The 15,080-nt window shown below is 39.9% G+C and overlaps 1 protein-coding gene across 4 annotated transcripts in view; it reads left to right on the top strand.

Moving 5' to 3' along the window:
* Positions 1-15,080, top strand: part of PEX5L (peroxisomal biogenesis factor 5 like) — a 281,181-nt gene that overhangs the window by 77,540 nt on the left and 188,561 nt on the right. The window contains exons 1-2 of one of the 4 annotated variants that reach the window (XM_078147267.1): positions 11,179-12,126; positions 13,935-14,006. The exons of 2 other annotated variants lie outside the window; for them this stretch is intronic. In XM_078147267.1, the coding sequence (XP_078003393.1) occupies positions 12,034-12,126; positions 13,935-14,006 (165 nt within the window). In that variant the 5' untranslated portion in view covers positions 11,179-12,033. Of the gene's footprint in view, positions 1-11,178; positions 12,127-13,934; positions 14,007-15,080 lie in introns of those variants that run through there. One more of the 4 variants, XM_078147268.1, reaches the window with a different exon arrangement.

The raw sequence follows: 15,080 nt of genomic DNA, 5'->3' as shown, positions 1-15,080 counted from the left end.
ATCTGTTTGACTCATGCCTCGGCAGTGTCTTATCAAAAGTCCAGCACCCCAGCGATGTTCTGATCAGTACCCCCAGTCCTTCTCTTGATTCATACCACTGTATTCTGGATATAACGCTAAGCCAGTGCAACGATTACCAAGTATGCACAGAACACTGGGGTAAGGGCTCAGACAGAAATGCTATGACTGGAATATTGACGGGTTTCCAGCTGATGTTAGTGTCATAGAGGAAGTCTCAGAAGTGAGGGAAATAATCTGAGGCTCCAGGAGACACTGCTTGTTTACTTGCCGCGTTGTCATGGTTACGCATAGATCTTTGTTGGGAAGGAATGGAGAAGCGAAGAATCACGAAACAGAAAGTCCGAACCACAATGGAGAAGCGAAGAATCACGAAACAGAAAGTCCGAACCTTGTGGGCAGGGACGGCTTCATTTTTCTGTTTGTATCTCCAGTGCCTAGGACACTGCCTAGCACACAGTAGGCACTTAATAATTTTTAATTTTTTAAATTTTAAATTAAAAAGAAATTTAATTTTTAATCACAATTTTTGATTGATTGAAATTGAGAACACATTTAAGGTCATAATAGACAAGTTGTTTGCATATTATTCTATTCTTTGGAGGATCCACTGGTAATCCCTCTCACTTTCTGTTTTTATTTTATTTCAAGAAGACAAACTTTTTGAGGGAAGAAGGATTGGTCATTTGAAATTTAGAGAGCAAAAGTCCTTAAAGAAACCCTCACTTCACCCTTCCTTCACAAAATCTGTGTTTGCTAAGGTCCTGCTTAGCTTAACAATAGTCAAGTTAGAAACCCAGGATCAAACATCACCCAGTTCTTCTTTATCTACCCCTGGAAAAGACACCAGACACAATCACATAACAATTGCCAGAAACTCCAAATACTTCCAACTTTTTGAAATGCATTTTCTTTCCTAAATAGGTTGTTCCCATCAGCCACGCATGCTGCACACCCCGTGATTTTCTTGTTTTTGTTCTTAGAATTAAACTTTTAGGAAACCAAATGAAAATAGATTCAATATGAGAGAGATCCTTTGAGACCTAAAAGACCAGGCTTCAAAATGTCATACACAGATATGATAGAGTAGCTTTTCCTTGATGTGCTTATTGACCTCAAATTGTCATGGAAAACAATTGGTTCTGTATTGAAAGATGAGGACCAGTTATGTTCCCATAGACCAAGAGTGATAGAATGAAACACATCTCCCTTCCCTCACCAGAAAGGTAAAAGACTGTGGGAGGAGGGGGCACAGAACGCTGCATACACTGTCAGATATGACCACTGGGTTAGTTGTCTTTGCTTAGATGGTTTTCTTTGTTACAAGGTAGGATTCATTTGGGTGGAGGGGGGTGTGAAGGAAGAGGGGCTGTGTATACAGAAATAACTATCATATGAAAATGAGAAAGGTAGCAGGTCTTAGAGGACAGAAAGCTGGCCTAGGAAACAGGAAGGCCTAAACTGAAGTCCTGCTTGCACACCACAATGGCTATATGATCCTGCCCTAATCACTTAAACTCTCAATGCAACTCCAGGACTTCAAATTGCAGAGCAGATGGTGATCTGCAGTGGTAGAGGGAAGTTACCTAAATCAATGAAGTCACAGATTTAGTGCCCCCACCAAAAAAAAGGCTTTTTTTTAAAGGGGGAAAATGGAAAATGGCTGGTTCCAATCTCTGTTTCCTCCTATGATATTGTCAAAAGGCAGCTAAGTGGCACGATGGGTAGAGCACTGGGTTTTAAGTCAAGAAGACCTCAGTTCAAGTCCAGCCACAGCCACTGACCAGCTGTGTGACCCTAGGCAAGTCACTTTTCCTCTGTGTGCCTCAGTTTCCTTATATGTAAAATAGGGAAAACAATAGCACCTACCTCCTTGGGTTGTTGTGAGGATCAGATGAGATCATTATAAAGTGCTTAGCACAGTATCTGGCACATAGTAAGCTCTGTAGAAATGTTAGCTATTGTGATTACTATTAGAGGAAGGTCACAGCTCACTGGCCTTCACCCTGTTCACCATGGCATCTTTTTTGACCGCTTAGGTGAAAGGCATTAGGGAACACCCATTAAACTTGCAGGTCAGGAAAAGCTGGGAGGGACAACCAAAGTGGGACTGGGATGGGTATTGGATTAAAAAAGGATTTGATGGCCTGGGAAGGTGGGACAAAGCTTTCGCCAATAACAGGAGCCACATTTCTCATTTGATCCTCTCAACAACCCTGAGGTGGGCATGATGGGCTATTATTATCCCCATTTTATAGATGTAGAAACTGAGTCTGAGAGGGCTTAAGTGTCTTGCCCCAACTAGTAGTGTCTTAGGAGGGATTTGAACCGAAGTTTTCTTGGCTCCAAGAAACTTACTAAGGAAAAATGTAAAGTTTAGAACCTCTTGTAAAGAGTAGATACTTAACAGTAATTAACATGAACTGAATTCAGAATTATGTTCAAAATATAAATTGCACACTCAGGCATAGAGGGAAGATTTGGAAGACCAGGATTCCAGTCTCAGTTTTGCTGTTCATGACCTGTTGACCTTGGTGACCATTTAACCTTTCTAGACCTCAGTTTCCCATTCTGTAAAATGAGTTTTAATGTACATGATCTTGCTCAGACCACAACCGGACCATTGCTTCACTTGTTCTAGCCAGAACTCCTCTACTGATGTAGCCCAAGAACTTATGAACTCTTGCTGAGATTATCATGCCCACAGCATACTGTTGGGGATGCTGTATGGAAGATTCCCAGTCATATGTCCTTTATAATTAATTTGGGTATTTATAATAGTCACACTGACTAATTTGCTCAAAGTCTTTCTTAGAACAATATTGCTGTCACTGTGTACAATGTTCTCTTGGTTCCACAGAAGTTGGAGCAGAGGGGTTCTGAGGCCACTTCCAACTCTGGAATTCTGGGATTCTGGCCCCCTTGCCTCACCCCAGAACACCTGTGAAACACATCTTGCCTCTTCACTTGCATGCATCCAAGATTTATATTCTTGAATCAGCAAATAGAGTTCAGGCACTCACTTCTTTTCTTGTATGCAGTAAACAACAATCATCAAAGGACATCCCAGGAAACGTGGGGTGAGAGAAATCTGACTCGAGCTGCTCATTACCCCATGGATTTGTCTCAAATAACTGTGTTACTTGATCTCTCTCTTTTGATTGAGTAACTTTAAAAAAGCCCAGCACTTTGATCAGAATCCTCTTTCCCAAGACTGAATGATATATCTTTGCTAGCAGATAAAAAATTCTGGGAACAATCTTGGCTGAAAGAAAGTCATGAAAGAAAAAACAAATTTGCCTTAGGGGAAGAAATCCTAAACTTGTTTGGCTTAATTTAAATACTTTTTTTAAAAAAATCTTTTGTATTTATTTTAATTGGGGAAAAGTACAACATATTTTTTATTGTCTGAGTATGTAGAAACTGCTTGCTGTATCATATACTTTAGACATAATTTAAAGGAAGCCTAGCCAAGCTACTTATCACCGGAGTGACTTTAGTCAAGTCCCTTCTTCCTCTCTTGACTCATTTCCTCATCTGTAAAATGACAGAGTTTGACAAAGTTCTTAGATTTAGAACTGAAAATCCCTCATTTTAAAATGAGGAAACTAAGATCCAGAAATGAAAAGTGAGCTGACCAAGGTAATACAGGTAGTAGAATCATTGATTTAGAGCTAGAAGGTGTGTCAGAGGTCATTGATTCCAACCCCCACCCTCCTTTTATAGTTGATGAAAGTCACACAGAGAGTAAGCATCAGAGATGGACTTTGAACTCATGTCCTTTGACACCAAAATCAGTGTTTCTTCTGCAGTGGCTTATGGCTCCCTCTGTAGGTCCTTCCAACGCTAAATCTAATGTCTTATCTGAGATCCTTTCCAACTCTCATCCCTATAATTCAATGAGAAATCTGTCCAAAAGAATCAATGTATATAACAGAATGAATGTATACACAAACTAAGTAAGCAAATGAAGATTAATGACAGAGATTTGGTTAAATTTTGAAAATGGAAGATAGCATTTTAAAAGAAGCTTCCAAAACAGTTCATTCTTATGTAGTTTTTTTTTTTTCCAGCTCAGCAACTTAGTTTAGTCTTTAAATAATGAACCAACAGTCAGCAATCATTTCTTAGGATAGCAAGCTCTGTAGCAGACACTGGAGGTCCAAGTAAAAAATAAAAATGAGCCCTGGCCTCAGGGATTTTAGTCTACTGAGATGTCTTTACTCTGAGTCCTGTGGTTTGTTTGTGGGGGGGTTTTTTGTTGGGTTTTTTTTTTTGGTATTTTTGGCCATACTGGATGAGGTTGGAAGGATGGTTTTAGTATTTCTACACAATGACATGTGAGAGTATCAGGGATAGGGGGAGGTAGGATGGAATGTGAGACTCACCTAGAAGGACAAGATGGACATACGATGGGCCAGTATGAGTGGGCTGATCCACAACTTTGGAAGGAAGTCCCACATAGGAGCAGAAACCAAGGACCTATTTCAGTGGATCTATCAACAAGCATTTATTAAGTATGTGTGTATCAGGCACTGTGCTAAATGCAGGGGATTTGATGCAAAGTAGCCCATACCCTCAAGGCACTTACAATCTGATTGGGGAAATAATTTGTACATAAATAGCTATAGAGAAGGTACATATAAAGTAGATACAAGTTAACTTTAGCAAGAAAAGCACAAGTCTCTGGTGGGGGACAGGACAAGCCTCCTGTAGAAGGCAGCATTTGAGCTAAGTCTTGAAAGAGGCCAGGGAATCTAAGAGGTGGAGGTGAGGGGGCAGAGCATTCTAGGCAGGGGGAACAGCCAATGCAAAGGCAGGAAGATGGGAAATGGAGAGGAATGTGTGAGGAGTAACAACTAGGCCAGTTTAGTTGGACAGTAGTTGTTCCCCTGAAATTTCACTTCTCTTTGCCCTGTCTCTCCTGTTGACAGTCATCTACTCAAGGAACAGGACCATGCCATCTACTTTTTGTAACTACTACCAGTGCCTAATACAATTGGAGACATCCTATGAATGGTAAATACTTATTGACTAGATGGAAGACAGTTCTAAAGGAGAAGTCACTAGTAGCTGGGGACCAGGAAGGGCCTTCTATAAAAGGTGTTAGTTGAATATTTGACTTCCTGGACATAACAAGATGGCTTCAGAGGAGTTTTTTGAAGCCATTGTAGAACCCCCCCCCCCATCTGTTGTTTGTGCATGGCTTCTCCCATTTTCTTTTCATCCCTAGTGACTTTGATGGCAACACATTGGTGGATTATCTATCCCTAAATTCAAGATAGAGGGAAATGCCTCCTATAGCTAGTTTTGTCTTATCTTCACATTCTCACAGTTTGATAATGATTCAGTTCTGAAATTCTTTCAGGGAAAAAATAGCTGCTCCAGAGGAACTATAGTTCTTATTGGCTCCTGTGCCAATGGGCAGTCATAGGCATGACCTTCCTTGCCCCCCACACCCCTGATGTCTGCTTTCCCATAGACCACAAAGGTAAATACCTGAAACTACTCCATTGGGTGAGTTGAAAAAAATCTAACTGATTTATATATGTTGTTTCTTCCAATAGACTGTTAGTTCTTCAACAGCAGGGACTGTTTTTGCTTTTTCCTTTATATCCCTCATGCTTAGTATATGCTTGCCTCATAGTAAGCAATTAACAAATGCATTTTGATTGTTTACAAAAATCACAGAATATCAGAGTAGGAAGGGACCCAAAGGGCTGTCTAATCCAACCTTTACCCATCTACCAATTACCCAACCAAGGGATCATCCAGATCTGCTTAAAGCCATCCAGTGAGGGGGAGCTCACTACCTCCCAAGGCAGAAGTTGGATTATCTAAAGAATGTGTCCGCAGAAGAGACGGAAGAAGGTCTCAAACTCTTCTGCTCCAGGATATATTGGCAACACTTTCTCAGCTAAAATTGTCCTCTTCCTCACAAATTTCTCTAATCAATCCTTTCCTTTGCTATTTTATTCTTATCTCCCTTATATCTTGCCATCAGAGTTATTTCAAGATATAGTTCCTGCTGTCCCTCTCATGAGCTTATTGAGAGCAGAGGGTTGCTTGTATCTGTCTTCGTATTTCCAGGGCCAGGCATCTAAAAGGGAGCTGATAACTGGTTGGTTGAACTTAGATTTATTCCTCCCTATTTCCTCCTTTGCCATTTTTCCTTTTCCCTTTCATCACTCTCCCAAGTTGTAGTGATGCCATGACTCTTTAGGCTCATAGGAAGTCTGGAGCCAACCCTGAAGTTCTGATTGGTTTATTAGCAATAAGGGAAAACAAGAGAGAAGTATTCATTTTAAAGGCCATGAGCTGGGACTTGAATTCACCAACTCATAATGCTATGCTTTGTACTGGACATTAAGAACTAGAAAATTAAATTTCTGTATCAGAAAGACCTGGGTTTGAATCCTTTCTCAGTTGCTAATTTGCTTTGTGACTTTAGGTAAGTCACTTAACCTTTTTGAGACTCATTTTATTAATCAATAAAATAGGGATAATAATAGCATAAGGGCACCTACCTTTCAGGGCTGTTGCAAGAATCAAATGAGATCATGTGTTAAAAGGTTTTGCATATGTAGAAATGTTAGCTATTATTATATTTCATTTCAACATTTTAAATTTCCCTATGATTTACCTGGTATAGATTAATTTCAAAAGGTGAAATCATGTTTTGGAGGAGAGAAACTAATTCCTAAAGCATTTTCCTAAAAGCCTTTAGGTAGGGCAGAGTCCCACCCCTTACTGCCCCCACCACCCAATTCTTTTTTGCTCAGAATAAGTAGCTCAATAAAGTCATGTCAAGTGGTGCCTCATCCATGGTCTTTGACTGTCTGCTCATGACTAAAGTTAATCTTGATCAAACCTGTTATTTTTCTTCCCTCCTCCCACAATTGTTGTGTGACCCTTAGCAAATCTTCCTTTCTTTGAACCTCAGTTTTCTTGGCTATATAAAAGGTTTATAATACTTGCACAGCCCATATCCAGGCTTCTCATGAAGTTAATCACTTTGCAAACTTTCAAATGTTATAAGATATGACTTTATTTTATTATTATTTCAGCCAATGTCCTATTCATGAAGAGGTTGCTCTCTCTTTCTGACTATGGGTCTTGTACCACACGTACTTGCCCCCCTCTGGGCAGAGAGATTTTTCAGCTCTTTCTAAATAAGGCCAAATATGAAAAGACACTTGGAGACAAAGATTTCTTGTGACATTTCTTTGGAGGGTTCCACTTTGGTTAAGTAACTGACCAGGTGGAAAAACTGAGTGTCTAAACTCATGAATTCTTTTCCAGGAAGACAAGCAGAATCAGTCAATCCATGTAAATTGGCTTGCTCTATGGAGAAGCAGTGGTGGTTGGAGTGCTGAACCTGGAGTCAAGAGATAGGACCAAATCCCACCTTAGACACTTACTGGTTAGGTCACAATGAGAAAGCTCCATGGCCTCTCTGGGCCTCACTTTTCTCATCAGTAAAACGGGAATAATAACAAGTATACTATCTGCCCCCAAAAGATTCTTGTAAGGAAATAAAGCACTTTATTATTGCTATTCAGTTTTATAGTTTTAATTGGCACAAATACCCTCAATATTGCTGATTAAAAGTGGAAATGAATCTTAGAGGCCATCTCTTTCAGAAGTTTTATACACACAGACACTTACATATATACACACACATACATATACATGTAGATAGACATATGTGTCTATATGTATATAGACACACATGCATACATATATCATTTATATACATATGAAACTCTATTCCAATATAATCTTGTGCACTTTATTTTATGCATTCAAAAATATTATTAATAGAAGGACCATAGACTTCACCGGACTTCACCCAATATGTCTATGACTCACAAAAATGGATAAGAACCTCTGATCTAGTCCAATCTCTCATTTTATAGAAGAGGCTCCACTGAATCTCAAGGAGGTCATGGGCTCATAGGATCATAGATCTAGAGCTGGAAGAAGTCACCTAGTTCAAAACCCATTTTAAAGCTGAGAAAACAGAGGCCCAGGGAGGTACAGACCTGCTCAAGTTCTTCCAGCTAGTAAAGCAGCAGAATCAGGATTTGAACCCTGGTCCATTGACTACATCTTTCCTTCCTGGACTAGATTATATATTCTGATATTATAGACTATGTATCCTATATATCAGAAGACATAATCTGATTCCTGCTCCAGTCAATGCAGCTATTTAGTCAATTTAGACTATATCTACTTATTACTGAAGGACTAAATAGGTAGGACTGCCTAGAGAGTGTATTTTCACAGTAATTATTTTTTTTACTTTTCATCTAGCAGGGTGATTTCATTCATTCCTAGGGTAGAAACTCCCTCCACCAATGCATATTAGCTTCTCCTTTGTAATTTATGGACTTGAGAATGGGAAGTTAAGTAACTTGCCCCGGGGTCACATGGACAAGTGTAACAAAACTCTAGCCCAAGTCTTTCTAATGCTATCTACAGTACCATACTATGCTAGTACTTACCTTATAACCTTATTAATAAAGTTTAAATGATTTGTTGGTACCCCAACCTCAGTTTTTCCATCTATAAAAAGGGTATAATAATTCATGTACTACATTAAGTTACTCAAAGGGCTATTGTGAGGCTCAAATGAAATATTGTCTGTAACTGACTTTGTAAACATTAAAAAGCAATTGGTGAAAGTCAAGTTCTTTCTACTAAGGCAAAAAATCCCACAAAATTAATCCATAATGTACAATCCTTCCTCATTTTTAGAGAATCTCAGAATCCTACTATTGAAAGACAGCGTGATATTGATCGAAAGGAAACTGAATGGGAAGTTAAAAGACCTGGATTCACATCCCAAGTCTTCTTCTTACTTCCCAGAAGGCAGAACTAGAAGAAAGTATTAAAGAGTCAAATTTAGGCTTTATGGAAAGAAAAATTTCCTAACTCATAGAGAAGAATGGACTACAAGCAAAAGGAATGGGATCTCCCCTCTCTGGAGGTCTTGGAACAAAGGCTGTATGTTGTAGTGGGGATTTTTGGTGATACAGTTTGGCTAAATGACCACTAAGATCCATTCTGATTCTTTGATTCTGTCCAGTTATTAAGAGTTAGGATGTGGTAGTCACTTCATATATAAAAATATCCATACAAAATTTGTAGATTTCATCTGAAAACACAGTAGGTTTTTTTAAAGTATTCTTGCTCTGTAGAAAAAATAATGTGCTTCCTCTGAAGGAATTCATGATTTGTATTCAAATAGACAAGATTATATATTGTAAAATCTTCTCAAGTTCTCTCTTATAAAATTTTCCTGTGTAATATATTCTGGCTAAGCTTCTAAGATTTTCCATTTTCCTCCAAAAGAATGTTCCTGTTTTAAAGTTTACTCTACTGGCATGTAGAAAAAATGATCCTTATTAGTTTGGGGCTTTTCGTTCTTTTTTGGTGGTGGCATGAGTGGTGGAGAAATATACTGGGCAGCTATAAGAAGGAAAACTTAAGAGGAGACAGTGTGGTGCAATGGAAAGAGACCTAGGTCTGAAGTTGGAGGTCCTGGGTTTGAATCCCACCTTTGCCACTTACAACCTCTGTTACTTTGGACAAGTCATTCTATCTGTCTGGGCCTTAAAAAATGGGGATGTATCAGGCTACATGATTTTGAAGGTACCTATAAACCTTGGATCTAAGATCCTGTATGCTTACCAGGTTCACGGTTCTTGAGAAGATAACCATGAACTTTTCTAGAAGAAACAGATTAAATTATGTTCAAATTGTTAGCACTAGCACATTTTCTTTTACCCAGAGATTATATGAAGCCAGTCCTAGAAGTATAGGATGGTGGGCAGGTAAAGTATGTGTGGGTGTCTCTTTCATTCAGTTCCTCATGAAAATTGAAAGAATTTTTTTTAAACAGCTGTTCTTAAAATGATAAGGGGATGAGCCTCAGGGCTGGATGTGTGTTGTGGGAGTTTGGAGACTCATGGCATAGATCAGATTTGACAAAAGATCTCTTCTTCTCCCCTTGTACCCTAAACCTCATATGTCTCACCTTCCTTTGGTTCTGAGCATGTTGGGATCAGATTTCAAGCTGGTGCAAGCCCCAACTTTTACAGATGAGGAAACTGAGGCCCAGAATAGTGAAGAGACTCACCCAGAGTTATACAGGGGGTGAAGAGGTGGAGCTGGATTTCCAACCCAGATCCTTTGATTCTAGAACAAATGTTTTTTTTTCCACTGAACATGAAACCAGGTTTCTGTCTTTGTTGCCTAAAATACTCAGGTGAGAAGTGTGGAAAAGTATGGACTCAAGGCCTTAGTTGATATTGCCAGCTACTGACTGTTTTCTTTGGTGGGAGGAGAAGGGAGGAGCACAGGAAGTTTCTTCCCCTCCCACTGAAGCCCTGCCTCCCAGGGTTGGACAAGGGCTGAGATTAGTTTTCTTTCTCTCTCTTGCTCAGCCCTTCAGATCCCAAAGCCCACACATTGTTGTGGAAGTTAGGGGTTTGGCTGGTGTTAAGGAGGGGTTCTTTTTCTCTTTTTGTGAATATTAGAAGAACTTAGCTAGAAGACAAGGGTTCCCAGCTGGGGAGAGCTAGTCCAGTTGAAGAACTGGCTGGGTTGGCCGATCCAGCTGTCCAAGTGCGAAGCTAAGTGCTTGAAAGAGGATTAATGCTGCACTAGAATAAACAGTAAGTGAGAGAATGCCAATAGAGTGCAGAGCAGTGTTTACCTCCCCGGGCTGGAGGAGCGACTTCAGAAATGGGCTTGATTTCGGGAGCAAGAGAGGGAGATTTATGGCTTGAGTTCCATTTGCAGGAGGGGTTTGCCGGTGGCTATTGAACAAGGGCTTAAGAAAGCAGGGCTCAAGAAGATTGTCTTTTAGCACTTTAGAAAGCGGACAGATGCCTGTTCACTTTGAGTAACCAGATGCCATAGAGTTAGGCTTGAATCAATCAGAGATTACAGGGAAAAGTAGGCTGTGAGCAAGGAATAGAAGAGGAAGAGGAAGGGGGAAGGAGAGGGAGGGGACTAGCTAGGAGAGGGAGGGAGAAAGGGGGAGAGAGAGGGAGAAACAAAGGGATAGAGAAAAACAGAGACAGAAAGATAGAGGGAGCAAGAGAGAAGAAATGAAAGAAACAGAAAGAGAGAGAGAAAGAAAAAGAAAGAAAGAAAGAAAGAAAGAAAGAGAGAGAGAGAGAGAGAGAGAGAGAGAGAGAGAAAGAAAGAAAGAAAGAAAGAAAGAAAGAAAGAAAGAAAGAAAGAAAGAAAGAAGAGAGAGGAAGAAGGAAAGAAGAAAGGAAGCAAAGAAGGAAGGAAGAAAGGAAGCAAAGAAGGAAGGAAGAAAGTGATGAAAAAGAAGAGGGAAAGAGAGGTCAGAGTGAGGAAGGGAACTGAGAGACAGAGAAAGCAGAATAAAGACAGGGAGAGAGTGACAAAGACAGAGAGCAGAGTCAAACAGAAAGAGATGCTAAAAAATAGAGGGAGAAAAAGAGATGGGGTGAGGAGAGGAGAGACACAGAGAGACAGAGAAAGAAAGAGAGAGAGGTGGCAATCAGAAGTAGAGTTTTGGGGATTGGGGAAGGAATTACTTCTTTAATCTGTTCACAGTGATAGCCCAGAACTCTAACTCTAAAAAGCTCAGAAAATGTTGATAGAAAGAAGTCAAAAGCTTTGCTAATGGGAAAGGCTTTATTCCCGGGGACACAGAGTGTAATGGAAGAATGGACTGAGTGGGAAAGAAAACAAATAGTAAATAATAGATGAGCTTCAAAAGAAGCTTCAGCTAGGTACAGAGATGCCCTGGAAGGAGAATTAAGAAAGTAAGCCGTCAAGGTTTTGATTCCTTTCTGTGCTAGTGGCCTGCCCCCATCCCCAGTGACTGTCGCCCAGCTTGGAGACTGTTTCAGGGAGGCTCCAGTCCTTGATGCATGTTCTAATGTCATCGCTGTGCCAGATTCGGGGTCCTATTGTGCCAAACCCTGGCAATGAAGCCACAGTTCGGTTGGTGCAAGGAATTCTGGGATGTCTGAAAGTGACATGAGTGGAAGGACTCACGTCCCATCTCTCTTTAATGCCCTATTGTCCAGAAAACTGGCCCTACAAGTCAGCTACTTGGTAGGTATACAGACAAATAACCCAAGAGGTGCTCTGAAACAATCTCTCCTTTAGATGGCTGGGTGATTTACCTCCCAGCACCCAATTAGAGTGAGAGGGTAAAAGGGCAAAGTGATAGGAATTGGAATGGGTGGGAAGAAGCAGGTTGATGGAAGTCAACCAAGCTCTTTTTGGTTTCCAGCCAGCCAGAAATCTAACCTCAAATGAGAGCAAGAATAATCAGAGAAAGAAATTCCATGACCATCTGTTCCATTCTATTCTAAATTCACAAATAAATGAATGGAAGCACAGGTTTTAGGTCTGCATCCATATACTTGCAGTCTCTCTTTGCTAGAATAGGCACTACTGCTTGTCTCATTTATTCCTGAAAGTTAGGGGGATATGCAAAGTTGGGTAGAAATGGTGTTCAGGTGGTCAAAGACTTGGCATATGGGCAAATATTATCTCTACTAGTTTCTTAAAGATTTGTGACTTTTCAAATGACACCATGTACCCTCTGAGGACAGGTATATTCTGACTTATGCCAGTTGAGAGTACAGAAAGTTTGGGGTTTTTAAGTTGGTTAACTTTTATTGACAACTCACAAAAGCCAATATCATTTTAAAAAATAAGCTTGGGATATGGGTGTCTATTTAGTTTTTTTTTCCTCCGCTTTAGTGATCATCTAATAAGACAGGCATGGGCCACAGGTATATTTGTCTTAGACTTTCTGACCCAAATTACACAGAGACAATAAAATTTAAATTGGGATTCAGGTGGGGTTCAGATAGGTGTGAGGTCAAGCTTCTTTTTTGTAACTATGGCAAAAATGAAATGATCTTTATTCTCTGTTTGCAAACTAAAACCTCCCAAGAATGTGTGTATTGGTGGAAGTGATTGGGGGTGTGGTCACCAAGGTAAAAGAAGGGCCTGAGTATAAGCAGGCAAGTTGGAGGGCTTTGCAATCTAGCCAATGATCTATTTGTTTCTACTTTTAAAAAAATGCCCTTAATGTATAAAAGTATTTCTTTTTCCATCTTGTGACTATCATTTCAGAGGGTTTGCCTAATGGTAATTTCATCTGGTCTATGCACAAAGAGAGAACAACTTTAATTTTGTCATATGGGCAGTGTGACATTTTCCCCTAATTCAGGATTATCCCAGTCTTAAACAACTATTTACACAATTACAAGACTGAAAAAGAAGTGCTAGGACCACACGTATCCGTTGTGATCCCCTACGGCAGGGTTTCATAATGTGGGGTCTGTGAATTTGTTTCCTTAATATTTTGGTAGCTACATTTCAACATGATTGTTTTTCTTCATAATCCTCTGTACTTTATTTGATACATTTAAAAACATTATTCTCAGAAGGGGTTCATGGACTACAGCAGACTGCTAGGTGGGTCCATGACATAAAAATCATTGAGAGCCTCTTCTATTACTAATTGGTCAAGTCTCCCTAGGTAATGCTCAAACTGACCAGGAACCATGAAATTAAAAAGCACCCCAGAGAAGGGAACTAAAGTTTGGTTAGAGGAGACAAAGAAGGGAGGGTTATAGCAAGAGAAGTCAACAAAAAATGAAAACTGGGTTATTAGCAACCAGTAGCTTAAAGAAACTAGAGGACTTTTGCTTACATACATACAAGATCTGCAGAAAGTATAATGAATTATGACTAGCCAGTAGGGTGAAACAAAGGGTTTCATTTTTTACTGTTGAATATTAGCTGGGAGTTAGACCAGTTATTAATGGAAAGAGACTAGAGATCAATAATGCTTCAAAATTACCTAGCTACTGAAATGCTTTTTAAAATTATTCTTTCACAAGAAAAGTAAAGAAAAAGGATATGGAAAGCTAAGCAGTGATGAAGACATCGAAATAATTGTTGATCAGAACCAGGTAAGTGGATGTTTCCATCAGTTTCCTTTTGCTTGTTCTATATTCTTGAATGTTGACATCCCTGATAGAGCCTGAGGTCCTTTTATCTGCAAGATCTATGGGGTGTTTCTGTGTCTGTGTCTGTGTCTGTGTGTCTGTTTGTCTGTATGTGTGTTAGAGTTCATTTGCCTTGGTCCTTATGGGCCTTCTCCTCTGTCTATGACCCTCCTAGCAAGATGGGTTCTGAGACCATCTTTTGATGGGCTGACTGGGTCAATAACCACCTACAAAATGGTTGGTGGGTTGATATATTGCAAAACAGAAGCAAAATTGGGTAAGAGAAATTTTGAAGAGTCAGCTAATGAACTGAGCCTAAACATGGATGGTAACTGTGGAATGAATTAGATGAGAATGGAAAAAGGAAGCCTTTCATTGATACAGAATATTTTCTAGAGGATTAGATCATGTCCAAAGTCCTTTCCAGCTCTAACTCTATGCAACTACAATCTTATGATAATACATTGTACTCATAATTTTTCTTGCTTGATTCTCACAACAATCTTATGAGATAGGCAGGGCAGGTCCCATTCCTTTCTTTTCCTCTCTTCTCTCCTCTCCTCTCCTCTTTTCTTTTCTCTTCTTTTTTAGACCAGACCAGTGACTTCTTTCGCCTAGGGAACTCCTGGTAAGGAAAATCCCTCTAACAGTATAAATTGTCACCTGTTTTGCCTTAATGCATTTTTAGTATGATATATAACAAGGGAGACAAGGGATTATTCTATTAATCAGCATCTCAAATTCCCACCAGTAGCACAGGGAGTAGGACAACACACTCCCCCATTAGAGATTTACCTGGGGGCTCTGAGAGGTTAAACCAGGATGTTCCAGAGGTGACACTTAACCCACGTACTCTTGCCTCTGAGGCCATATTTATATCCACCACACTCATTGCTCTCAAGGGATGATATTTTCAAGATAGTAAAACTGAGGTTTAGAGAGAGCCCCAGGGTCACATACCTGGTAAATGTCAGATTGGGCAACAGAACGCAGGTTTCTTGATTTTCATTCCAGCATGTTGCTTGAGATCACATATAG

The sequence above is a fragment of the Phascolarctos cinereus genome, unplaced genomic scaffold (assembly GCF_003287225.1).
Source record: "Phascolarctos cinereus isolate Bilbo 61053 unplaced genomic scaffold, phaCin_HiC Scaffold_7;HRSCAF=346, whole genome shotgun sequence".
In the NCBI taxonomy this organism is placed as follows: domain Eukaryota; kingdom Metazoa; phylum Chordata; class Mammalia; order Diprotodontia; family Phascolarctidae; genus Phascolarctos; species Phascolarctos cinereus.
Note: the sequence above shows the minus strand (reverse complement) of the source record. Positions and strands in the feature narration are given on the sequence as shown.